Raw genomic sequence first — 27839 nt, forward strand, 5'->3', positions numbered from 1 at the left:
TGACCTGGTACTTGTACCAAGCGCCAGTGGATGTGAATGACCACTGAGCTTTTCTGCTGCACTCTCTCCACTCTGACAATTCTTAACTTTTTCAGGACCTCTCAGTCTCATCCTAAGGACTCATCTCTCTATCCTTGCTGATTGTCTTCTACCTAGAGAGAACATCTTCTTTTGCCTGCCATACCTCCTCCCACACATTAGTAGGCACTATTCATCCTTCAGGATCAGCTCAGAAACCATCTCTACCAATCTCTTCTTTATAGAGTTTTTGTTCCCAACTTCCCTTACCTTAGCTGGTACAGTTTCCTTACCTCCATAGCCCAGTGACATCTGATGAATATATGTATTCTGAAATGCATTGCATTCTCAATTCCTTTCAGAATAGCGATGGTCAAAACACATCTTACTTTTTTGTTTTTTACCAAGTTGCAGGTTAGGCATTTTGAAAGAGAACAGTAAGTTTGTATTGGACCATTCCTTTGTACTCCCCAGGACAGTTAGCAGTTTCCTTTTGATGCCCATACAATAGCTTTTCCAAATTTTCTTTTGGTGCCCATCCTCCTAGAATTCTGATGATGTCTTTTTGTGTGTGTGTGAAAATACCATACAGAGGGGTTACAATTACATGGGCAAGGTAATGAGTACATTTCTTATCAAGCATTGTTGCCTCTTCCTTTGTTTCCCCTTACCATCCCTTCGCATCTCCCTCACCACCCCCCAACAGTATCTTTCTTATTGTTCTCCTTCTTAGAATTTGACCCTGGCTCCGTACAATTGATAGAGACTTCAACCTGCACTTTAGAGTGCAGCTGTTTCTTTGTACATGCTTGCCCTCCTTGCTCCTGTGCCCTCAAAGAAAACCTTCCTGCTTTCTTCAACTCAGGCCTCTCATCCCCAGAAGCCCTCTTTCATCAACTCACTTCCTCTCTAATCTAGTATCCCTGCTGACTGTGGTTTCCTTTGCATTGCCAAGACATGCTGTATTAAGGCCTCTTCCCCTATTTTGAATAAACTCTCTTTTTAACCTTCTTACTGACCTCCTTTTTACTTTTTTTTCCTGTAATATTTCTTGGAGACATAGCATTAGTCATAATGACTATGTATTAGTCCCTTTTTTCACTAAGGTTTTAATTCTTCAATCTTAAGAGTCTGGTTTACAGTGAGATCAGTTTTCTGAAGTGGCTTCCTCCAAGTATATCAGCCTTCTATACAAGTTCCTTTTTCTGATCCTTCATCTTCCTTGATACCACACAATGCTGAGGGCCACATTCTCTGGGGACTTGTCTGATATGATAGTTTCCATTTTTCCTCTTATTTTTTGTGCCAGTGTAGGAGCTTGAACTCAGGCTAAGAATCTCATGACCTTTCCTGCCCAGGCTGGCTTCAAACCATGATCCTCAATCACAGCCTCCTGAGTAGCTAGGATTACAAGTGTAGACCATAGGCACCCAACTTCCCCTTAATTTTTTAGCTGCTTCTCTTTGGTCTCTTTTTAGCAAGTCCTTTTCCTACTTCCTAAAAATATTTGTGTCCTTGTGTCTACTCTACATTGTCATACACTGCCTCTTGTACTTAGCTGCTCTTCCTGAATATGCTGTTTTGCCCTGGGTGACCATAGAGGCTCAAGAGTTAGGAATAATATCTAAGATTTCTTCAGAATGCTCAATTACTTCAGAGCTTTGCAGAAACACTTATATTTTGACTGACTGTAAACAGGTGACCCTTCAATTAAATGATTTTTGGTAATATTTGGAGTCATTGGTACAAAGTAAATAACCAAACATCTTTTTAAACCAATGGCTTTATTCAAGCCAACAAATAGAAGAGCAAATTATTTCAGAAATACAATACCAAAATTTTTTTTAATTTGTGTTCTTATGTATTTACTCTCTTATGATGATTAAAATGGTTAGAGATTTTTAAAAATCAGAGGAAAGAGCAAGCAAGGAAACAAATTCATTTCTAAACCTTCTTAATATTTTTAAATTTTATAGCAGTCTAATATATACAAACACACTATGTAGAATTTACAGTCATATATTTATACCTTATTTCATTTCATTGTGTCTTGATCAAACCAAAAATGAATCAGATCTTACTAGGAAGTGACATACTGTAACAATCACAAATTGAAAATAGATCTGCCAAAACTGATAGGAGGCTCTATGACCTTCATTTAACCCCTCATCTACCAAAGCCAGCTTATTTCTGCCTAGGTCCAACTACAATAACCTGACTTACATAGCTTTAAAGTACTAGACAAAAAATGACAGCATATCCACAGAACTGTCTAGAGAATTATTGGGAATTCCCTCTATCTTGGAGTATAGAGAAGATGTCAGGTCTAAACTGTATCTTGAAACTGGGCTGGGTATCTATGGGAGAGAATTCCACCTGCACAGTCTCTCTTTTGTCTAGTAAGTTTCTAGCCCAGACATTGTCAGGAATGGGAAAATATGGCACATTAGCAAAGGTATTTGCATTGCTAGACCTCCGCCAGGGCATAGCCATAATGAAAGTTTCAATATTGTTAACATTTTATACCTTTTTTTGTCATTCATGGGGCTTAAACTCAGGGCTTTGGTGATGTCCCTGAGCTTTTGTGCTCAAGGCTAGCACTCTACCCACCTTGAGCCACAGCGTCACTTCCTGTTTTGTGGTTGTTAATTGAAGATAAGAGTTGCACAGACTTTCCTGCCTGGGCTGGCTTTGAACCACAATCCTCAGATCTGAACCCCCTGAGTAGCTAGGATTGCAAACATGAACCACTGGCATCCAGCTAACATTTTTTACTTTTAAGACACAATAGACTTTTATTCTTCACTAAACTTCTAGATGTTATATATACAAAAAAAAAAGAGTAAGTGATTCAAAAATCTTTAAGAAATTACAAAAGTATGATTCTATTCATTACAATGATTGCATTTATAATCCTTTATTCAGGCACAGTCATGAGTTTGTGGGATTTTTTTTTCTTTACTGTTTATTATGCTATACCCTCTTACATGATCAGACTCTTTAACCATGATTACCTTGCCATTTTTTGCTCTTTGGGGTCCTATGTGTTAGCTGGTCATTCTCAGAACTCTACCATCTTAGAATTCTTTGGACTTTTTGGGAAACCTAATCTGGGGATAGGTCACTGTAAACACTAAGTATCCAAAGTACCATCATCAACATCCATGAGCTCAAGGTAGACGGAGTCCATGTGAGTTTGATGAACTGATATAGATGACTAGGTAATACACAAGATAACGTACATACTTCTTTCCAAGTCTAGTGATCTCTTAATTTATTGGACCTTTCCACACTGACCAGAACAGAGCAACTTCCCCGAATTCTTTTGCTTACACACATAGCACAATTCAATCTGTCTAAACAGATTAAGTCTGTACCCAATTTGCTGTCAATCACAGCAGTATTCTTCCTAATTCCAGCTAAACCGAAAAAAAGTTCTGATTTCCGGTTTTAAAAGCAGAAAGATCACTCAATCAAAGAGGAATGGAAGGATGGAAGCAGCAATTCAACTTCATTTCAATCCTCTGATAACAGACCCTAAAATAATTCCATACTGTAGACTCAAGGAAAGAAACCTAGCATCTTACCCACACGGCTAAGTCCTGGCAATTTCACTAGTGCTCAGTGCTAGTTTTATAGTTACCCTCCCCCCGCCAAAACAAAATGCCAGACAGAGTAAGTGATTCAAAACTGTTTGGATTCACTTCTGTCCACTTCTGTTCCTCACCCAGCTTTCACCCTTCCCTCTTGAGCTGAGCTTGTCGCATCCCAGAGCTTCACTTTGCTGTGTTTTCACCCTGCAGACCCAAAGGACATGAGTGAATTTGAGACCGAAGGCTTCTTCTCACTGCACCACCGCCGAGGGGCCATCAAACAAGCCAAAGTCCACCACGTCAAGTGTCACGAGTTCACTGCCACCTTTTTCCCACAACCCACATTTTGCTCTGTCTGCCATGAGTTTGTCTGGTACGGTTAACTGCAGTGTTCTGCTACAAGCTCTGGGTTGGGTATTTTGTCCCATTTTGTCTTAATCTATCAAGTGTGGCATGCTGGGAAACAACAACCGTACAGGGACTGCCAAGATCTGAGGGGTGTGACTTTAACACAAAGTGGCTCTTGTGGATCCAACTCCACTCAGGCTCAAGGTCTGTCTTAGTTAACATTCACTGTGGCAAAGAACCTGGGACACTCAATGGGAAGGTTTACATTGGCTCACAAAGAGATTTTAGTGTATCACTGCTTTATCTTGCTGCTTTGTCCTACCTATGGCAAGGCAGAATATCATGGCAAGGAGTGCAGGACCAAGAAGAACTGCCCATCTCATGGTGGACAGGAAGCAAAGAGGGAGAGAGGAAAGGGGAGAGGGAGATGGAGATGGAGAAGGAGAAGTAAATGGAGAGAGGGATACAGGGAGAGACTGATATCCCCTTCAAAATCACTTTCTCAGTGACATCCATTCTAATGACACCACAACTCAGAACCGAGCCTTTGGAGGACATTTCAGATCCCAACCATAACAAAATCCAAAGGATTTTTAATTTCTGACTAAATGAGAGGCTGCTAGGGATGAGAGGAAAGAACCCAAAGAGGCAGTACCTCCTGTTAACCATGCTTCTACGATTTTACAGTCAAAACTTCCTCTGCCTCACCATCCCCACTGCACTGTTTGCAACAGATGGCATTTTCCCATTGGAATGAGTAATTTCAATGAGACCCTAGGGTGTCTTCACCTCAGAGATCAGCTGAAGCTTCAGTAACCACATAACCAAGGTGATGAGAGACTGGAGATTGAATTCACTCCAGTTTCTGGTCTCAGCATCTGTGCCTGCCAGGAGATGCTCTTCTCCCTGGGCACCAGAATCAGTTCATGTACAAGTCCTAATTTACCAGCAAATCCACGAGTCACATAGATTTGGGTGGGTTTTCATTAACCTAATCACTTGAACTGCTTTCATTTTTCATATGACTGTTGGTCTGGAATCTGCCTTCACACTGAGCTTTGTTGGTTGCAAATGTTCTCAGACAGACAGAGGAAACAAAATGTGTTACACACATCATTGTCTATACATTAGCAAAGGGTATATGAGAAGTGATGCATTTTCTTTTATGATTAATACTTTTTTATTTTAAAAATAGTGTACAGAAGGGTTACTGTTACATGAGTAAGGTCATGAGTACATTTCTTATTGAGCATTGTTACCTCCTCCTTTGTTAGTGATGCATTTTCAAGTGAGATGATGATTTGGGTTTTAAATTTAGGACATGGAAATTGACTGCTAAGAGCCTCTGGTGAATTTTGGTCAAGCATTGATCCCATACCTGCTTACAAAATATAAGAATGAAAGGGAAGTCAACATCTCCTTGTTTATTGTCACACTTTTCACAAAAGCAACTTAAAACTTAGAAACTACTCTGGGCAGATAATGTATGGGAGTGCTATCATCAAATTAATCAGAGAAACGTGTTGGCTTTAGGAAACCATGAGATCTTGCTTATCTCTAAAATGGGGGGGGGGGTTAAGTAGTTGCACAAAGAGGTTCCAATTCCACGAATCAGGCTGTAAGTACCATACATCTTGATGGATGTCACCCCTTCCATCTTTCTCCCTCATTTTCCCTCTTCCCATCCCTACCCTCAGTCTAAAATATTTTTGTCCTGATGTTCACCTGACCAACCAAATAAATCATGTCTGTGCTCTGTGCTCTGTTACAGGGGTCTGAACAAACAGGGCTACCAGTGTCGACGTAAGTAAAACGGACTTCTCTTGTATTGCCATTCTGCTTCCCATTCAGCTGCTCCTTCACTCCTGCAGATCTTAAGTTGCCATTGTCCCTTTTCAGAATGCAATGCAGCAATTCACAAGAAGTGCATCGATAAAGTGATAGCGAAGTGCACAGGATCAGCTATCAATAGCCGAGAAACTATGGTACGTACCTAACCACATTCTTCTCTTTATCCTATACCTGGTTTAATCTTGACATTTAATTTTATGGTTCATGATTTTAATAATGCCTACACTTAAATGTGTAGCCTTATCAATGAATGTCAATCTAAGAACTCTTTTCGGTAATGATATTGATTGAATTATCAAAACTAGGAAATAAATAAAAAATACAAATATGAATTTTAATTTCCAAGAGAAAAAGGTGTACTTTCCAGAGCCAAGGTGGGGGAGGGGTGGGAAGGGAGGTAATAAAACCAACATGGCTTTTTCCAGAAAGCCTACTTAGATAGTTGGTTATAAATAAATACATCTTGTAGGATCTACAGCTAGAGCACTAGACACTATGGTGAAAATGAACTGTACAACTTGTAGATGGGGACAGGAGAGAGCCAGGGAAAGGGTTCAAAAAGAAATGTACTCTGCATCTGACTTACGTAACTATAATCCATCTGTACGTCACCTTTACAATAAAAATTAAAATGCATTAAAAAGACTAAATAAGGCAATTACAAAATACAAGAGACATAAGCATTTTGTAAATTAGCACAAGATCCTGACAGAAAGATAATCCATATGTCAAGAAGCAAATATTCCTTTCAGAATGAATGCCAAGGTGTAGTGTAAAGACGGGTTAGATTTTTACCTCATATAAGAGGGAAACTGAGATAAGAAAGTCATTATGAAATGTTTTGATTTTCTTCTTCTATCCTTTTCTTATTCATCCAACATATATTCATTGTGTACCTAGCATAGAAAGCATTCGACTATGAAAGATGTATAGCCCAGAACAAAGCAAAATCATTCTCATCCTCCTGGAAATTGCAACTTGGGAAAACAAAACAATTTGAGTCTTGATTGTCTTAAATGTTATGAAGAATGCAAATACGTAGCGGAGACAAGATGCTTGTTCTAGAGGAGGTGTTTAGAACATCTTCCATGAAGTACTCTTCTGGATGGAGAGAGAAAAGGCTATCTTTCTACCAAAGCAGGAAGGGCAGTTTCATTTGTTTAAATGGGAGCAATGTTTTTCTTAACTCCCATTGGATCAATGTCCCTCCCTTATCCCTTCTTTCTGGAATGATCCCTGGCTATGTTGATGGACAAATGCAGATGGTATGTTTGTCCTTACCTGGACAGGACCCTTGGCCCTGGCGCTCAGTCTTCTTCAGGCACTAGACGGTCCAACAGCGTCTGTGATGGATTCCACACTCGTGCTGCCCATGTGTAAATGACAGCTTTCTGTTCACAATGCTCAAGTGTTTGTGAGGATACTAGAAAGCTGGGAGCCAGGGATGGGCACAGGGTCACACACCTACTGCTTTTCTTCCAGTTCCACAAGGAGAGATTCAAGATCGACATGCCACACCGCTTCAAAGTCTACAACTACAAGAGCCCAACGTTCTGTGAGCACTGTGGGACGTTGCTGTGGGGCCTGGCGAGGCAGGGGCTCAAGTGTGATGGTGAGTCCTGTGTAGCCCGGAGCAGCATGGTGGGGGGTGGAGGGGGTGGGGGTGATGAGCAGGGACAATGTCCACACCAGCCTGGCAAACCTGGGATGAAGCATGCCAGCCTCCTGACACCGTATGCCACTGGGACTCTTCTCTTTCCACTCCAAAATGCCCTTCTCCTTACATCCCAGAGAAGGCAGGAACAGCCCAGTGTTGACCAGGGGATCAAAAGTTTGCCCCTATGACCTTAGGTTCTACCAACACAATCTTGGGGATTAATGAAGTCAGCCTTTCTGTTCTACCTCACTCATCTTCCCAGAACTCCATTCCACTCTGACCCAAACTGCTCTCTCCTTGGTGGGTTCTGAACCTAGAATGTCTGCCCATGGTTTAACATAGAGCCCAGGATGGGGCCAGAGTCCAACCCCTGGGAACCGGTTTCCCTTGCCTGTTTTTTTCTTGGGACTGGAAAAATAGCAGAGCTGAGCTCATGCTACTATTGCTGGTGGCCACTCAGCCCTACCCTGAAAGAACAATTCAGTTTCCCTCCTGTTATCAAGGCATTCACCTTCAAAGACTGGAATGCTGTCTTGGTGGGATCAAAGAGTAAGCAGGAAAAATAATCCAACAAAAAATAGACAAACTGGACACCCATGGCTCATGCCCAGAATCTTAGCTACTCAGGAGGCTGAAATCTGTGGATCTTGATTCAGAGCCAGACAGGGAAAGCATCTAATTTCCAGTTAATCCGTGAAATGCTGGAAGTGGAGGTTTGGCTCAAGTGGTAGAGAACTAGTTATGGAAAAGCCCAGAGAGAAAACAAAGCTCCAAATTCAAGCCCCAGTACACACACACACACACACACACACACACACACACACACACACACACACACACACACACAAATAGACCTTTGCCTTCTGGGTAAAAGAAAGAGCAGGTGCAGGGCCTAGTTGATAAAGTCAAACTCAGTTGATGAAGCCATAACACAGACATTTTATTTGCTACACTAAATCTATAAACCTTCTGTTTTTCTTTTTTGCAATCCTACTTTATGCCATGGACTACCTTTCCTTAAGTACTACAGCCACATGACTAAAGGTGAAAGACTCTGCCCTGTCTCTCCTTCCTTACCTGGACAGTGCTTGTGTACCTGGTGGAGCTCAGAGTGACATCCAAATGGAGGAAAGGGTTAGGGTCTACATCACTACCAAGGTGGCCACTGGTCATCGGTGAGAAACAACCTCCACAATCCCTTCATGCCCAAGAAAACAAAAACACTTGTCTACTTTTGTCCAAATACCTGTTCCTGAGCAAAATATGAATATGAAGGATACACTAAAGAATACCATTAACAGTTCATGGGGGGGAAAATGTCCAAGTATTCTAACTATACAAACAGCAACCAGAGCAACCAACTTCTCACTGGCCTGCGCACCTATTTAATAGTTAAGGCAGAGCTTAGAACTTCCCCGAAGATTCCTTAGCATTATTTCACATTCATCTGTAAAAATGTATTGTTCCGTTCTTTTCCCTTAACATTCTTTCCTTTCCATTCCATTCTCTCCCCCTTCTCCCTGTACCTTCTTTATTTCAAGTAGCTCCCCTCCCTTTCTTCTTTCACCCCCCTTCCCCTTTCTCCTCCCCTCCCTTTCCTTCCCCTTTTCATTTCCACTCTTACCTCTAATACCCCCCCCAAACTTTCCCTGTCTTCTCCACTCTGCTGATCACCACCTGCCCTGCCCTCATCTGTTGATTCTTCTTGTCTTCTCCAGTTCTCTTCATCCCTTGTTCTTTGTCTCATTCTTGCCTGTTTCCTTATAAGTTAACTTCCTAGGTAGGGTCCCTTAGTTTTTACCCTGTCTTCTCTTTTCCTCTGTGACATTTCCCATGAAAATAGCCATCAGAAGGGACTATTTGAGCTCACAGAGATCCAGTTACCACCTCCTAGGTTAGTAACAAAGACTCGTGATGTTACCATGAGAGCAAGGGTCTTTCTTTCCTGACCATGCCCATCTAAGACAAGCGTAGATCTGGTTACCATTTTAAGAGCAAAGTAAAATGCCAGCCTAAGTAAAATGCCAATCTAGTTCTACCCACTCTTCGATAAGTGTCACACTTTGCACTGCAAGAATAAGTAAGAAAATCATGGCTCAGTCCATCCAAGACCTAAACCCTAGTAAATAGATTCAGTGTGACATAAGGATCATGCAGAATTCTGGACTCCATCATTAAAAAAACAAACATCATCTTTACTCTGCTAGAGATTTTGAATATATATAAAAGATTTTGCTTCCAATGCATCTTTGTGGCTATATCTATGCATATACACTGGGACTAATAATATGCTTATTTACATAGAAAATGTTATTTGATTTGCTTTATGATGAATTATCCAAAGAAGTAAGGGCTTGATAAAACTAAAAGTGAGGCTGGGCACCAGTGGCTCATGCTTATAATCCTAGCTACTCAGGAGGCTAAGATCTGAGGATCGCGGTTCGAAGCCAGCCTGAGCAGGAAAGTCCGTGAGACTCTCATCTCCAATTAACCAGCAAAAAGCCAGAAGTGGAGCTGTGTCTCAAGTGGTAGAGCGCCAGCCTTGAGTGAAAAAGTTAAGAGACAACACGCAGGCCATGAGTTCAAGCCTCAATATCGGCACAAAAAAACAAAAACAAACAAACAAAAAACTAAAGGTGAGAACTGTTAAAATATCACCTAGATATTTTAATGTGTATGTCACAGTTGTATTTGTGGAGCACCTACTCGGTTACACTCTCTGTTCTAGGCTCTCAGAACACAAATTACTAATAAGCTGATAAGATTTTAAAAGGGTGTATTTGACAGGCTTTTCTGCCTAATTCTATCACATTTAGTTTCATTAAGTAGAAGCAAGAGACTGGTTGCATTTCAATCCTCTAAGCTAGCGTCTGGAAATCTTTATGTGTTTGTTGTTGTTCATTGCAATGTTGATTTTTAAAAAAAAACAAACAAACATAATTTTGGGTTTTCTGAAAGGAATAATGAGATGTAATCGTTTTCACACTGACCGACAAGAACACCCATCCCTGTCTCCCCACTTCATCCAAGGAGGATATCAAGGTCACAGAAGTGGAAATTAGCCCTTTAGGCTGATCCATAAGGACTCAGAGCTACACTGTTTATATCGAGTGTGGCTTGGTGCTAGGAATCTTGCTCAAAAGCCCTTGGAGAGGAGGTGGCTGTGTATGGTCGTTAGTGTCTACTCACTGTGCAAGATAGGACCTTCTGCCTAGCACAGCCAGAGCGATTCCCACTTCTCTTTCTTTTCCTTTCCAAAGGAAAGAAAAGGGGAAAAAGGTCTTTTTTGACGTACAAGAGTGAAAGGAAACATGGGTCTCTTTTTCTGAGCTACTTTCTTTTTAAATTTTTCATTATCTTGAAGAAGTTGCACCCAATGTGTACAACTTAATGTGTACAAGGTATATTGATCAATGTCACCTCTTTAGTCATTCTCTCCATCCCCCCCAACCCCACCCCACACCCTCAGTTTTCCTAGCTCTATTTTCATATATTTACATAGAATATGATGACTGCATCCTCCCATCCCTCTTCATTCATCTGCCCCTCTTCTCCTCAATTTTTCCTGATACCCCAAATACCAGCTTCCTGGTATTTAGATCATTAGACAATAAGTTCATTGTTCAAAGGAATTACACCACTAGAATTCTCCCCTGCACATACCATACTTTAATGTTTTAATTAATGTGTGCATATATGCATATGATCCATATGACATGTTTACATATCATAGCTACTTTCTATAACTGTATCAGAGATGTAAATTTAAACCATTAACCCATAAGTGCAAGAAATACCATTTTCACTGGGTGCCAGTAGCTCATGCCTATAAATCCTAGCTACTCAAGAGGCTGAGATCTGAGGATCATGGTCCAAAGCCAGCCCAGGCAGAAAAGTCTGTGACACTCTTATCAACTCAGAAAAAGCCAGAAGTGGTGCTGAGGCTCAAGTGATAGAGTGCTAGCCTTGAGCACAAAGAGGCTCAGGGACAGCACCCAGGCTGTGAGTTCCAGCCCCAGGACTGGCAAAAACAAAAAACAACATCTAAGAAATACCAGTTTCTTTATTACCTTGAAATGCACTTCAATAGGATTCTAATGGTTACTGGGGGAGCATATGGACAAGGCCTCCTGAGTGGCTAGGATTCACAGGTGGGAGCCACCAGCGCCCAGCTGGCATTGCATTTTGTGAACAGCTGCTGGAAAGGCATCCATTGACCAAAGTAGAGAAGCAAGCTGTAACCAAAGGAAAGGGTCTGTACAGGGCATCCACAGGGGGATGAGAAGGGCATATAGAAAGCTGTGCTGGGGCTGTATGAATCCCTGTAGCCAGCTGGAAAGAAGTCGATGTGGCTACCTTAAGGGCCTGTGTTTACAAACCATCAAGGATGTCAGATAGGAGGGAAAAGAGTATCAAGACTCAAATGTCCCTTCATTTTATGCTACTTTTTTTTTTGGTGGTGGTGTTCCAAAGAAAGGATTCAAAAAAAAAAGATTTTACTTTTTCCCTTCAAATGCATCTAGAATAAAATAAAATAAAATTTCCTGTGAATAACCAAAAGTCCCTGGGGTCTCTACCTACCCATACTCCCAGTTCTATTCACAAGAGACTCAGATTGTCCTGTTTCCCTACCAGCCTTGGCTCAAGGCTGTGCCCCACCCCACACCCCAGGTCCCTTTCCTTTCATCCAGTTCACCCTTACACACACACACACACACACACACACACACAAACACACACACACACACACACACACACACACACACACACACACACACACACACACACACACACACACACACACACACACACACACACACACACCATCCATTCTCAATTTCCATTCTGTAAACTGAGGCTTCAGCCTGGAAGATAGAATAGCCCCACATAGTTCGGGGAGGGAGAGAGCTCTCTCTTTATTCCAGTACTTTCTATAACCTTCAGAGAGACATAGCCCAACCCGGATGCATGCTGACCATAGACTTTCCTCCTGAGCCAAGAGACTCTGGTCCTACCCCAAGAGAATGCCATTTCCAAGCACAGGTGGGTTCTTTCCTCCTGCTCACTGCCCCCTTTCTTTCTTTCAGCATGTGGCATGAACGTCCACCACCGGTGCCAGACCAAAGTGGCCAACCTATGTGGCATAAACCAGAAGCTTATGGCTGAAGCACTGGCAATGATCGAAAGCACCCAGCAGGTAGGGAAGGTGTGGAGTTGGCAAACCCCCTATGTCACCTCAAATCTTTTGCTCTCTGGTCTGTAGCAGACTTACAGAATGTCAAGGAATGTAATTTTGAGCAGCTCCTTTGGGACCTCATTTGCATCTGCATGGCAATATCCTCCCCTTTGAGGCATTTGCTTATTAAATCCATGCATTTGTATTGTGTGGATCTTTAAGAAAACTTTTTTTTCTCTCTTTTTTTTTTTTTTTTTTTTGCTTGTTTGGGGGGTTTTTGGTGTCAGTACTGGGGCTTGAATTCTCTTAGCTTTTTCCACTCGAGATTGGCACTCTGCCACTTAGCCAACAATTCTAGTTTCTGCTTCTTCATGGTTAATTGGAGATAAGAGGCTCCAGGACTTTCCTGTCTGCGCTGACTTCGAGCCATGATTCTCAGATCTCAACGTCCTGAGTAACCAGGTTTACAGGTGTGAGCCACAGGAGTGAGAGTTCTTAAATTATTTGTGAGATGAGGAAGGGCAGAATGACGTGAATTTATTAAAGTCACTGAGTATTTATTACTCATTTTATAACTGATAAGGACTATGTAATAGCTTGGGGAGAAATACTTACTTAATGGGTTTGTCTCCCATTTTTCCCTCAGAGTACTGAGTCCACGATGACTTTTACCTATGCCTTCATACTCCCTGAACTCCTGCCTCTAAGAACAAATCTTCTTTGAGGGTAGCTGTGGCCTATGGAAGTTATTTCTCCACTGACCAGTTCTTACTTGTTGTAGAATGACATCAAGAACATGAAAGATTTCAGTTGGTCCCAAAAAGTTTGAAGTAGTTGTATATTCTCCACTAGTGGCTTGGATACAAAAACTCTCAGGGGATAAGGAATTCAAAGGGTGTTGGACAAAGATGAGCTTTAATCATGCTGTGCATTGAGGAATCTTTAAGAGAAGTAGGAATTGAACTCAGAGCCTTGTACTTGCTTTATTAAGCCACACCTCTAGTCATTTTTTTAGATGTATCATGCTTTTAGACCAGACTGACCTCAGCTGGTAATCCTCCTACCTATGCTTCTCCTGTAGCTGGGATTGCACATGTCCAACACCAAGCCAAACTTGTTTACAGGCATACAGTCTTGCTAAGATTTTTGCCCAAGCTGACCTCAAACTGCAATCCCCCCGATCTTTACCTCCCAAGTAGCTGGGATTATAAGTGTGAGCCACTGCATAAGGCCTAAATTGAGGAATCTTAAATAGCTTTTGTCCCCAGAAACAGCAAACTGAGCTGTCCCACCCATGGCACACGGCTAGGCATCTGACTATCTGTCTGTTATCCAGGCTCGCTCCTTAAGAGATTCAGAACTCATCTTCCGAGAAGGTCCAGTCGAAATTGGTCTCCCATGTTCCATCCGAAGTGAAACAAGGCAACCAAACTTCCCTACCCCTGGAAAAAGAGGTAGCTGTCGAAATGGTCCACTGTCAATCAATGTCAATCACTACTTTTGATCAGCCTTAACCTTTGTTCTATGGATTTAAACTCTCAGTTCACCTGGTTCAATTGACAGCCCTTTCCTGTTTAAAGATTACAGATTCAGCCACTAACCAAGAGGCGGGGATTTCTCAGAAAGGAAATCAAACGACTATTCTTAGGAAATCTTTCTGGGGAAAGAGGGTGGGAGGAAGAATTGATCTGGAGGAAAAACTGCAAATCCTTCCTTAGAAAGTTATACTCTTACTTCCTGTCTGTATTAAATGGTATTGTAGAAAGGAATCTATCATAAAGTAAGATGGTCAGAAAATTACAGGAGTTGGACATATTCTGTACCTGAAAGACTTTTTTAAAGGAAATTTAAGGGTAGAAAAAAAGAATGGCCAGGCCCAATGCCCTAAACACATATCACACATCACACCCCTATTTTCCCCACAATTTGATTCTTGGACTTGAATTGTTTCAATATGCACTGTAAAATATCACTCTTGGAGTTAAGAAAGAATGTGAATGAATTTTTAAATGTAGAAGTAATGCAACAATATTATAATAATGTAACAATACTGTAATATGAAGAAAATTTCAAAAGTTTTTCTTTCGTTCTTTCATCAGTACCAAGATTTGAATTCAGGGCCTTGTGCTTACTAGACAAGTGCTCTACTACTTGAGCCATACCTCCAATCTCCTGCCAGAAAAAATAAAAAGTTTTTCTATATGGCTTCTGGCATTGGGCAAGAACTAAATGGGTATACAAAGTCTAAAAGTAAGGTTTAAATTAGATCTCAGAAGAACCAAGCAGTGAGGAAGATGGCATTTTAGACAAGATCAGCATAGCATCTTGAATTGAAGACTAATGAATAATGCAATTGCTCTCTGTAGCAATCTTCTGGATTTCACGTGTTCCCTACACCCATTTCTGGAGTGATTTATGGAAATTGGCACCACTGTTCCTGCCCCCCACCCCCCCCACCCATCCACCCACCCCCCACCCTCCCCTCCCCACCCTCCCCTCCCCACCCTATCCCTCCTAAGCCACACTGACAATTTAGAATCCTTTTTCTTCAAATTGGATTAAAATTTCTGTTGGTCCAAGATCTGATAGTATTAAAAGTATTTTTTTAAGTTCTTTAGTCTTTCCACGTCTTCAGATTGGATTAAACTTCCCAATTGCCTAGGCTCAGATAGTTCTAGAAAGGATTAAAAAGTTCCTTGTCTTTCATTGGTTACGATGTGGCCAGGCTCACAAATAAGAGAGGCCTTAACACTGCCTGACATACCACATTCGTTGTAGGTGCAGCCTCAGAATGGGGAGTGGGAAAGAGATGCTGATGGTAACTTCAGGAATGGCATTTAACCCCAACTTGTCATTTGCAGAGCCTCAAGGAATCTCCTGGGAGTCACCACTGGATGGGGCAGATAAAATAACGAGCCATCATCCACAATCTGAACTGAACATCGAAAAACCATCTCAGCAGATGAAACTGAAAATCGAGGATTTTATTCTGCACAAGATGTTGGGGAAAGGAAGTTTTGGTAAGGTACGTTAGTATACCGTAGAATTCTATGGACTAAACAGCAGAGACGGAAGATCAGTGCCCTGGGTGTGTGAGACTAAACTCTTGAGACTAGATGGTGTGGGAAAACAGGTCCAGAAATGCTGGGAGAAGCGATGGAGACATAGGGACGGTAGGGCCTTGGCAGCCTCTGCTTCCTGGGGTTCTTTGTCCCCCAAACCACTTGTGCTGAGGGTATGCCTGTACCCCACATACTCATGAGCTTGGTATCTTTGGGCATCAAAGACACAGAAAGATGCCTTGTCTACTTCTTGTTTCACACAGGCATTTTGTTGGTTTTGTTTTGTCTTCTATCGCCTCTTCTTCCAGCCTGGAGTATCCTTTTATAGCATCTGTATTTTTTTGTGTGTGTCTACCAGTTATCTTCAAGCTTGGGTTGGTTTGTTTAGGCTACTACCACAAAATACTGAGTGGCTTGAATGATAGATATTTAGTCTCACACAGCCCTGGAAGGCACAGGTCCAACTCAAGATGACTGCTAGGGTGGTTACTTCTGAAGCCTTTCTCCTGACCTTTTTTTTTCTTTTTAGTTTTTTAAATTTATTTTATTGTAAGGGTGATGTACAGAGGGGTTACAGTTACATACGGTAATGAGTACATTTCTTTTTGAAGAGTGTCACTCACTCATATTCTCCCACTTCCCCCACACCCACCTTCCCCCTGCCCCAAGTTATAAAGTTCATTTCCAACACAGTGTCTAGTGAGTCTCACTGTTGAGTTGGTTCACCCTTTAAAGGTCCCACCATTTCTGATTCCCCTACCCTTCCCCAAATCAGATAAACATATATACAAGACAAAGGTTACAGAAATCAAGAACAGTGACAACAGGGAACAAACCAAAGGAGAAAAAAGAAATGACTACAAACAATACAATTAAAAAACTCTTATATCCATTTCCTAGAGTTCATTTCCATAATGGTCATATGCACATGGCTTTTGAGCCATTGTGATCCTCTCCTAAGAACATCCTCCATTTTTCTCAGTGTGTTAATGCTTAGAGTGCTGTTGAATTGTGTCCAAATGTAATTATTTGTCTTTTACTATCCATTGGATTAACTTGTAGATTTATAGACATATTCTAGTTATTACAAATGAGAGAAACCATGCAGCTGTATTTCTTTGGGTCTGGCTACTTCACTTAATATAATTTTTTTCCAAGCTTTTCATTTCTTTATGAATGGGGCAATGACATTCTTTCTGGTGAAAGCAAAGAATTCCATTGTGTATATATACCACATTTTCTTGATCCATTTGTCCATTGAAGGGCATCTGGGTTTATTTCCATATTTTAGCAATGGTAAATAATGCTGCAAAGAACATGGTTGTGCTGGTAGCATTAATGCAGACTGGTTTGTGGTCATTTGGGTAAATGCCCAGGAGTGGGGTTGCTGGGTCATAGGGGAGCTCTATGTTTAGTCTTTTGAGGACCCTTCATACTGCTTTACAGAGTGGTTGAACAAGTTTACATTCCCAGCAACAGTGTAGTAGCATTCCCTTTTAGCAACATCCCTGCCAGCATCTGTTATTATTCGTTTTCTTGATATGGCCATTCTAACTAGGATGAGGTGGAATCTCAATGTGGTTTTGATCTGCATTTCTTTGATCTGGCCAGAGATGTTAAACCTTTCTTCATGAGTCTATTAGCCATTTTTATTTCTTCTTTGGAGAAGTCTCTCTTTAAGTCTTTAGCTCACTTATTGATGGGGTTGTTGTTTCTTTGAGGATTTGTTTTTTTTTGGGGGGAGTGATTTTTTGAGTTCTAAGTATATTTTTTGATATGAGGCCCTTGTCTGATGTATAGCTAGTTAAGATCTCCCATTCTGTGGGCTTTCTATTTATCTTGCTGGTTATGTCCTTTGCCACACAGAAACTGTTCCATTTGATTTATCCAACCTTTCTTTGATTTGTTGTGTTTCTGTACCTTTACATAGAAAGTTTCAACTTGTGCCAAGGAGCCCTAATGTTTTCCCTATGCCTTCTTTTAATATGTCTGGGGTATCTGGTCTTACATTGAAGTTTTAATCCATTTGGAATTGATTCTGGTACACGGTGATATATGAGGATCTAACTTCAGTTTTCTGCACTGTTCTCTTCCATCCTGTGTTTTGGGTTCTCTTATCAAAGATAAAGTGGCCATAAATCTGTGGGTTCATTTCTGGGTCTTTGAATCTATTCCATTGGTCCTCAGACCTTTCATGTGCCTGTATCATCTGTTTTTATAACTACAACTTTGTAATAGAGTTTGAAGTTTGATATTGATATTCCTCCAGCACTGTTCTATCATGTGACCCCGGTCACTTGACTACTGTCATGGGATCCCATGTCACATGGTCCCCCAGTCACATGACCCCCAAGTCACATGACTCCATCACATGACCCCTGTCCATGAATTTGCTCATCCAAAGCCAACATCATGCTGAGCATCTGCTTATCAGACTTTGGCAGGAAACTTTACCCTGTTTATTGAATAATAAACTAAAATGCTACCAAGCAGCCAACATAGCTCTATGAGATTGTGCTCCAGTAAGTTTGGATTTAAACACCCAAAGCATTGCTTTTCCACAAAAATCTCCCTGCCCTGCACTCAGTGTCTAGCATCCACAAATTCTTTCAGCTCATTTCCACAATAATATGAACCACCACAGGCTCATTTGGTGTTAATCTGAGTGTAATAAGCAATTTTACAGGCCATCTTTATTATAATTTAGCAGCAATTAATGTCCAATTATAACCTGTTACCAAAAATTGAAAGCACATAATATAGATGGAAATTGCCTTTTCAGCTTCTTAGTTATGACTGGTTTTAGGATGTTTTACTGAAAGAAGCAATTACCAAAAGCGTACTTTTAATTGTTAATGAAATGTTTATCTTTCTGAGTTCCCATGTGAATTTCTACATTTGAACAAGGTTAATAAGAAAGACATTCAGTTAAACATACAAGCCTCATACAAGCCTCAGTAAATATCCCCAGGGCTGGCTTGAAACTCAGAGTTTCTCAACTAAATGTCCACAGCAGGATGCCCCTTTCCTCTGGGAACTGAGTCCTGCACACAGATAACAGTAGAGGAAGGACCAAATGGGACTGTCATTTTTCCCTTTCTCATGATACCAAGAACACTATGAAACTTGTGTTTCCTGTTTGACTCCCTATGAAAAATAGGGTTTCTCAGCATAATGGCTACTCCTGATCTCAATCCACTTTTAAGTCTAGAAGAACACATGCCGTGTTTCCTGGAGCTAGAAGCATCATTCATTTACTTGAATTCTCATCTAAGCTCCATTTTATTGATCAAGCCAACTATCACCTAGCCACAGAGCCATACAAGATTATTTTAAAACTAGACACATTGTGAGTCAGTACTAGTTTGCTGTCCTTGACTTTGTCATTCTCTAAAAGTCAGTTAAAGAAACCAATGGCAGGTGTTTTAATATACTTTTAATATAATGTTAATAGAGTTCACAACTACTTTCTCATGTAGCTTCTGACTGGATTTCTACCATAATCCTGTAAGTTAGGAGATACAGCAATACTAGTTCCTCCTACACGTAAGGAAATGGGAGCTCAGGTTAACTGCTCACCAACATCCATCTAGGATGGAGGGGGATTAGAGGAGGCACCTTTTTCCCTGTCCAACACAGATCTCTCTCAGCACTCTGTCTCATCTTTAATGAGGGAGGAGAACATGGTTGTGCTAATGGCTTTAGTGTGGCTTGGTTTGTGGTCAATTGCATAGGTGCCCAAGAGTGGGATTGCTGGGTCATAGGGAAGCTCTATGTGTAGTCTTTTGTGGAATCTCCATACTGCTTTCCAGAGTAGTTGAACAAGTTTACATTCTCACCAACAGTGTAGTAGTGTTCCCTTTTGGCCACATCCCCTCTAGCATCTGTTAGAATGTGCCTATAAATCTTAAGGAAACCCAGTGGTGAGTAAAATACAAATAATTACACCTGGACGTGATTAATTAAACAGCAGACTAAACATTCACCCAGTGAGAACAAAGGAGGATATTATTTTTTAACTGTATTTTTTTTGTCTTTTCTTTTTTGGTACTGGGGATCGAACCCAGGACGTTGCACTTGCTAGGCAAGCGCTTTGCCACTGAGCTATATCCCAGCCCTTAAAGGAGAATATTTCTTAATCACCAAGGCTCAAGAGCTATGTGACTATTATCATATAAAATGATGTTAATCAAAATGAGCTCCAAGAGTTTTTTATGGTATTTTTTTTCAGTTCTAGGTTTTTCTTTCTTTTTTTTTCTTTTCTTCTTTTCTTTCTTCTTTGGGTTATTCCCTTCTGTCACTTTTTTTTTTATTTCTGTACCCTATGTCTTGTATATAAGTTTATCTGATTGGGGAGGGGAAGGGGAAGCACAGAAACAGTGGGACAAAGGGTGAACCAATTCAGCAGTGAAACCCACTAGACATTATATTGGAAATGAACTATACAACTTGGTGGGAGGGGGGAAGTCGGGAGGGGAAAACCTGGGAGAGAATAGGGAAGAAATGTACTCATTACCTGACTTATGTAACTGTAACCCTTCTGTACATCACCTTTACAATAAAAATGTTTTTAAATGAGTAGGAGATCTAAATTCTAAAACCAAGTTGTTTCTTCCCCTTCCTTCTAGGTCTTCCTAGCAGAGTTCAAGAAAAGCAATCAATTCTTTGCAATCAAAGCCTTAAAGAAGGATGTGGTTTTGATGGACGACGATGTGGAGTGCACCATGGTGGAGAAGAGGGTCCTGTCTTTGGCCTGGGAGCATCCGTTTCTAACACACATGTTCTGTACATTCCAGACCAAGGTATGGCTTCGGCTTGGCTATCCTCCCCACCCTCACCCCAGCTTGTCCCACGTGCCAGGCCTGTCGTGAAGCTCTTACATCTATGTTGACCTTCTTACTTGCTTCATTCTACCTTTGGTCCCTCCATCCAAAACATTCCCTCTCTCCTAAATATCATGGATATATTCCTTTGAATTCTTTAAAAATATTTTTATTATCTTTAAGTAGCTGTACAAGGGGATTCTATTCAAAATGTCAGTTTAGGAGTACAATGTATCTTAATTGATTTCACCACCTCTATTATTCTCTCCCCTCCCCATCTCTCCCAACCCTCAAGTTACCTAACTCCATTTTCACACCTGTACACTGAATATGATGACAGTATTCATCCTTCCTCTCTCTATTCATCTTCCCCCTGACCCTTTTGATTGAATTTGGGGGGGGGGTTAGTTGTAGGGCTTGAACTTGGGGGCTGGACTCTGTCCCTGAGCTCTTTTTGCTCAAGGCTAACACTCTACCACTTTGAGCCACAGCACCACTTCCAGTTTTCCGATAGTTAATTGGAGATCAGAGTCTCACCATGGCTTTTCTGCCCAGGCTGGCTTTGAATCAAGATCCTCGGATCTCACCTCCTGAGTAGCTAGGATTATAGGTGTGAGCCTCCAGCTTATCACTTTTAAGAAGTAAAATTCATTGAAGATTTCCTTTACTTATAAAATAACATCAAAATATACTGACAACTGGAAAATATATAGCTCTTGGATTCAAAAGCACTCCAGATAGAATTTTGAATGTCTTTTTTCCTTTGCCTTTCATAAGTAGTGAGAACTTAATACTTTTAAAATATTCAGTAGAAAATGCTCATTTTGTCATCAAACTTATAGTACTGAAAATTCTGTCTAGTCCTAGGACTCTCCTGAGCTGGTGAAATATGCATTTCTCAGCATATATACTGTATTCAATAACTAGAGTAACACATAGAGTGACATCTCAGATCTATAAATCACTTACTATGAGCCAAAGCCTGAGCTCACTTAATCTTCCTAGTAACTCCAAGTAGTGGCCATTATTATTACCCCCATTTCACAGATAAGGGCATGCAAGCAGTCCCAAGGGACTAAGCAACCCGCCCCCCCCTCCACTACCCTCCCACCCACGCCCTACCACTGCCCTAGGCTACAAGTGTCTGTAATTAAGTAGAGGAGCCCAGGATGTTACTTGGCTGTCTCTCCTCAGAGATCTAACCACATCAAGGAAAACACTTTAAAATTCATGACTAGGGGTCTATTTGCACTTTTTGTTGTAAAGGAAAATAACTGTGTTGGTTAATTCAGGAAGACCCAATGGGACAATTAAGGGAGTCACTGCCAACTCGGCTCTAATCCCTCTGGCCGGGCACAGACCTATAGAAACTCAGGAGGGCTATTTCTAACACTCCCTAATGAGTCCATGGAAGAGAGCAGCTTGACTAATTAGAGTTCACAGGAGAAATACAAACAGGCCTTAATAAATGAGTTGGCTGATTTTCAGAATGCCATTTTTCTCCCTCCTTGTCTCTCTCCCTTATATGCACGTGTATACACACACATACACATACACACACACAGCACAACACAATTATAGAACGTACCCAAACAATTATTTGGGACTTTTTGACAGTGAATCCTTAGTTTTTTTAAAAAAAACAAAAATTTTTCTAGGATGTTTTTGTTGACCGCTAAATACATCAGGAAGAAATGAAACTACTTCAGAATCAAAATCACTCCACCAGTCCAAATTGCCACCATACGTAAGAAACTCCATGCTGGTGTGAGCATACTAACACACAGTGTTATAGGTTGGCCTGTGGGACACACACACACACCTCCTCCCACCCCGAACTCTGTTCCCAGCAATCATGTGCTTGGCCAGCTCTGTGGTCTTGCTTGAATCATTCTCACAGCCACAGACGTGTGAATGCCAGAAGCACAGCTCTCAGAGTCTCTAATCAACTCAAACCTTGTTTAGGGGGACAAGCTGATCTGTGTGCCTTTAATATGTGAGCATAAGGCTGATATCCTAGGGTAGTCCACCCTGAAGTGAACCCTACTTCTGCTGTTGAACCTCCCCACATACCAGTGTTCTGGCAGAGACCTGGAACAAGGGAACTGAAAAGAGAGGATACGGACACCACAGGCTCCACTTAGCTTAGAATGACATAAGAGACCTGGCCCTAAAAAAACAACTCAAGTCATTACTTCGCACCTGCGGGGAAGCTGGCAGGCAGTGAATGTCACTGAGGGCCCACACCTCCATTGGTACCATTTCCTCCTAGGCCCTGATGAGTCTCTCGTGGAGTTGTAAAGGTTAAGGCTGTTAAAAAGTCATCCACGTGAGATTATTTTAGGTGCAAATGCGTGCACGGACACGCCCAACATCCCCAATTCCATGGCTACTAATTCTGTGATTCTTAAGATCCCTGGAAAATTCAGGGTGCTCACGGAGCTACTGACCATTTGGGTTAAAGTAATATTGTCTCACAACCTGAAGACCACCCAGCCTCCATCTAGTGCTGCCCCTTGGGGGCGCTAGTGGGGAGCTAGTCTTCTAGGAACCACATTCTCTCAGACAGTTGGCTGCCCTCTGACCTAAGGACGAGCAGGATAACAAAGCAAATTTTAATTAGAGTTCCCAAAGATAGGGCCCAGGTCTCCTTTATCTTTGATGGGTGACACAGTCTGAACATGCACAGAGCATGGTCAGTGGGATTTACTGAGTGTTTCATCTTTCTGTGTCTTGGCCTTGAGTCAGAGACCCAGGGTGCTGACCTACATATCTTTTGCTCCATCTCACACCTGACCACTTTCAATAAGTGTATTATCAACATGGATTCCATGCTCCACAAAGTCTCATTGTCCCGTGAGTGTGGATGAGACCAGCCTCCATGCAGGGGATCATGGCATAGCTCTCAAAGAGAGGTTACTGAGCAGCTCACTAGGATTTCCAGTGGTGGAATCAGCTAAATGATTTTGACAGCCTTTCCCTAGGCAATTTCAAGATGGAACGTGGTTCAGCTGAAATTCTCTAACCTGTTTAAAAGCTCATCCTGGTTTTCTTTTTTTTTTTTAACTGTTTTTTTTTTTTTTAAAGAAGCTACACTTTATACTCTTAAGGGAGGAACTCAAAGGCATGAGGCTTCCAACCATTTCAACTACTATTTATTGAAACAAATTCTGGGAAATGGAAATGTGGGTTTTAGTTGGTGGTGATGTGGTGGTAGGGCTGGTGTTGTTTGTTTGGGGGCATTTGGCGGGGAGGAGAATTGTTTTGTTTTGTTTCTCTTTATTCCTTTTGCTGTCTTTTGGTGGACAAAGGGGTACAAAAATGGAGGAAGGACGGACGAACAAATGCAATCATGGTATTCAGAATATACTATATAAACAATGAACTACCTAACTTGTAGGTAGGGATGGGAGTGGGAAACTGAGGGAAAGCAAAGGAAGCCATGACATTGTCCAAAAAGAAATGTCTTCCCTCCCCGACTCATGAAATGATTACCCCTCTGTACAGCACCTTAATAATAAAAATAAAATTATATTTTTTAATGAAAGAAGCTACAATTTGGGATTTTTTTGTTTCTTTCTCAGGAAAACCTCTTCTTTGTGATGGAATATCTCAACGGTGGGGACTTGATGTACCATATTCAAAGTTGCCACAAATTCGATCTCTCCAGAGCCACGTAAGAGCCTCCACAGAGCACAGGGGTGCGGGAGGGAGGGGTCTCTGGTCTTGTCCATCCATGCATATCTGGTGCCCACAGAATATTTTCCCAAGTGATAGTTTCTTTTCTTTTTTTTTTTGTTTTTGTCGGTCGTGGGACTTGAACTCTGGGCCTGAGCACTGTCCCTCAGCTCTTCAGCTCAAGGCTAGTGCTCTCCCACTTGAGCTACAGCACCACTTCTGGTTTTCTGATGGTTTATTGGAGATAAGAGTTTCATGGACTTTCCTGCCCAGGCTGACTTTGAACGTAGTCCTCAGATCTCAGCCTCCTGAGTAGCTAGGATTACAGGCGTGAGCCACCAGCACCCAGAGATAGTTTCTCCTTGCTTCTTCATTTGGCGTGTCTACAAATCAGGGCCAGGTACACCCTTGGCAAGAATATGTCAAGCCAGTCAGTGGCTTCCCAGTTTGTAAGAGTGAACTTTGACTCTGTTTTGATGCCTTTTTCCGTGGTTTAAAAAACTTGTACGTAGGAGATGGGAAGGGAAGGGAAAGGGAAACAAAAAGGAGGAGGCAACAATGCTTGATAAGAAATGTACTCATTACCTTGCCCGTGTAATTGTAACCCCTCTGTACGTTATTTTCACAATTTAAAAAAAAAAAACTTGTACTTGGCTTCCCACCCTAGTTGAAATACTTGAGCACGGGAGCAAATACTTGCCCTCTGACAAGAACAGAATCTTCAAGGTGGCTGAGGGATGAAACATTTGGCTGAGGCCTTTTGTGGGACGTTCAATGCCAAGGTAGAAAGCATCTATCTGGGCTCCTGGTGCATGAGAAGCAAGAAATGGGAAGAGACACTAAGTCTCTTTGAAAATAATTCTTCCTTTTTTAAGGCATCAGGAAGGTGCAGCTGCAAGGGAAATAGAGCGGGCTGTGCTGACCTGCTCAGACTGCAGTTAGGTCCCACAGCACCTGCGGGCGCCATTTCCCTTGACTCCTAATTCCCACCTAGTAAACCCACCCTGACCATCACGTGGTAAGGAGCTGCACCATAGTGCTCATTTAAAAGTGAAGTCCTGGCAACTTCTTGGCACAAATACCTAAAGATAATAATAAATAGAGATCTAACTGTATGGCTTTTTGGTGGTAGTGGTGGTGGTGGTGCTGGTGGTGATGGGGCTTGAACTCTGGGCCTGAGTGCTGTCTCTGAGTTTTTCAGCTCAAGGTTAGTGCTCTACCACTCTGAATCACAGCACCACTTCCGGTTTTTTGGTGGTTCATTGGAAATAAGGGTCTCATGGATTTTCCTGCCTGGGCTGGCTTTGAACTGCAATCCTCAGATCTCAGCCTCCGAGTAGCTAGGATTACAGGCATGGTAGTTTTGAAGCCAAGCACCAGGGACTCCTGCTTAGAATTCTAATTACTCAAGAGGCTGAGATATGAGGATTACAGTTCAAAGCTAGCCTGTGCAGGAAAGTCCATGATACTGTTATCTCCAGTTCACCAAAAAGGTGAACGTAGAGCTGTGGCTCAAGCGGTAGAGCACTAGTCTTGAGCAAAAAAGCTCAGGGACAGTGCCCTGAGTTCAAGCCCCAGTACTGGTAGCAATCATAAAATGTTAGTCATGTGCTAGGTTGCTATTATTCTTTATTATTATTGTCATTATCATCATTATTAATTATTATTACTATTTACTTGCTGCTCACTATTCCTTCCATTCTGCATGTCCATATTGAGTGGTTGAAGTTGAACATGAAATAGGTTGAACATGGACTTAGTCCAGCAGTTCCTACAAAACTCTCACTGAAATTGACACTTTGTCATGTCTAGTGATCCAGCAGTCTTCAGAAAACCTCCGCAAAGCACCTAATGAGTGCTATTGCATTAGAAGTCATCCATCCAGTCAGCCCAATCCTCTGTCCAGCACTGTAACAGGAATCCACCTTGGACACCTGCTCTCTATCTATTATGTCCTGAGCATTTTCCAAAAGGGACTCCTAATGCATTCTCTCATGAGAATTCGCCCAGCAAATTTCCCTTCCAGAAAGCTCTGCCTTGTGTCTGATGTAAACTCATTTCCGTTAAGCCTGTCACCATGGAAGATGAGGAGTGACTAATCACCTCCCATCTCCTCATTTCCTTTCTTCTACCTCTTGGCGTGTATGTCCTGGCCACGGTTAAACACTGTCAATATGAAAATAAACCAACCAAGTCTGTTTGCCATGAGCCTACGTGACCGGTCTGAGAACTCCAAGCAGAGTCTGAAATAAAGGGACAAGTTCTTTTCCTGCAGTGCTATGCTGTCATAGTCAATATTTATGTAGTTTTAATTAGCAAAAAAATGTCAGGACAAGCGTAGTATAAAATGCAAGAAGAATCTCTGATGGAGGAGAGGGTAGCTCTGTTTCATACTCTGAAACCTGAGGCTAGAGATCTCTTATGATAAGAGTACACAGAGTGACATTTTCCCTGTTTAAAAAAAAAAGTTGACAACATTTATGGGCAAATACCATTTATTCTGGCACTGTCCACACCTCACAGATCAGACCAAGTGGATTGTATTTTGTTCTGTTCATGCATTCATGCTGAATTTTGGCTTTCTCTCTCTCTTCACCCTCTCCCCCCTCCACACCTCAGGTTTTATGCTGCTGAAATCATCCTGGGCCTGCAATTCCTTCATGCCAAAGGAATTGTCTATAGGTAAATTATGCTCTTTGAAAACAAATATTGGGTTGGGAATGTGACTTAGTGGTCGAGTGTTTGCCTAGCATGCATGAAGCCTTGGGTTCGATTCCTCAGTACCACCTACACAGTAAAAGCCAGAAGTGGCTCTGTGACTCCAGTAGTAGGGCACTAGCCTTAAACAGAAGAAGCGCAGGGACAGGCCTTGAGTTCAAGCCCCAGGACTGGGCAAAAAAAAAAAAGAAAATACTAAGCTCTTGGATGTATCTTTGTGCTTGCCAGCCTGTGAGTGTGTTTCTATGGAAGAACATTCCTCACCCACACCTGCTGCTCCTCGTGACTATACAGAATGATGATTTGCCTACAAGCAAGGAGGAAAATGCATGGAGATTCTAGTCTTATTCTGCACTTAATTGGGTCCTCGTTCTTATTCTCCCTTTCTCTGCCCTCCTCCCACTTCCTCCCTCACCCCCCTTCCTGCTACCTGAGTCCTGCTTTCCCTCATGTGTCCCCTCTGTACCACGTGTCCCCTCGACCATGTGTGGAGCCTCTAGAGATGCTTGGGAAATGTTTTCCTCTTGGCTGGGAGAAGGAAGCTCTTTCAGGAACATTCACACTCCTGTGGAAACCTGCAGGTCTATACTCTATAGAAAAGTGCATAAAACCTTCCTGGGGTCCCCGTGCTTGAACTCACAATTTCTCTTTTGTTTGATATTATCTCACCTCTGGCTGCCACGGCCTTTGGAGGAGAGCCGTGGTATTCTGGTCATCTTCTTTTCTCAAAAAACACGCTTGACATTCACCATGTGACTCTTCACAAGCGCAGGACATGGACAGGAGACACGGTGATGGGAAAGTTAGAAGAATATGCATGCTGGTGGCGAGTTCCAGAAAATCAGTTCGATGTTTCCATAAGCATAAATGAGGTTTCCTTAAGAAACCGGAGCCATCAGAGACCAGCGAAGCTTG

At 41.8% G+C, this 27839-nt stretch overlaps 1 protein-coding gene across 10 annotated transcripts in view; it reads left to right on the top strand.

The window, feature by feature from the left end:
• LOC138805637 (protein kinase C theta type) overlaps nucleotides 1–27839 on the top strand; it is an 84474-nt gene that overhangs the window by 45075 nt on the left and 11560 nt on the right. For 9 of the 10 annotated variants that reach the window (XM_069990514.1, XM_069990512.1, XM_069990517.1 and 6 more), the window contains 10 exons: nucleotides 3822–3984; nucleotides 5731–5762; nucleotides 5859–5944; nucleotides 7293–7422; nucleotides 12555–12664; nucleotides 13980–14097; nucleotides 15505–15668; nucleotides 20334–20507; nucleotides 24113–24204; nucleotides 26826–26888. In XM_069990514.1, the coding sequence (XP_069846615.1) occupies nucleotides 3822–3984; nucleotides 5731–5762; nucleotides 5859–5944; nucleotides 7293–7422; nucleotides 12555–12664; nucleotides 13980–14097; nucleotides 15505–15668; nucleotides 20334–20507; nucleotides 24113–24204; nucleotides 26826–26888 (1132 nt within the window). Of the gene's footprint in view, nucleotides 1–3821; nucleotides 3985–5730; nucleotides 5763–5858; nucleotides 5945–7292; nucleotides 7423–9036; nucleotides 9362–12554; nucleotides 12665–13979; nucleotides 14098–15504; nucleotides 15669–20333; nucleotides 20508–24112; nucleotides 24205–26825; nucleotides 26889–27839 lie in introns of those variants that run through there. The other variant, XM_069990522.1, reaches the window with a different exon arrangement.

The sequence above is a fragment of the Dipodomys merriami genome, unplaced genomic scaffold, assembly GCF_024711535.1.
Source record: "Dipodomys merriami isolate MVZ:Mamm:240054 unplaced genomic scaffold, mDipMer1.0.p SCAF_4, whole genome shotgun sequence".
NCBI classification, from domain to species: domain Eukaryota; kingdom Metazoa; phylum Chordata; class Mammalia; order Rodentia; family Heteromyidae; genus Dipodomys; species Dipodomys merriami.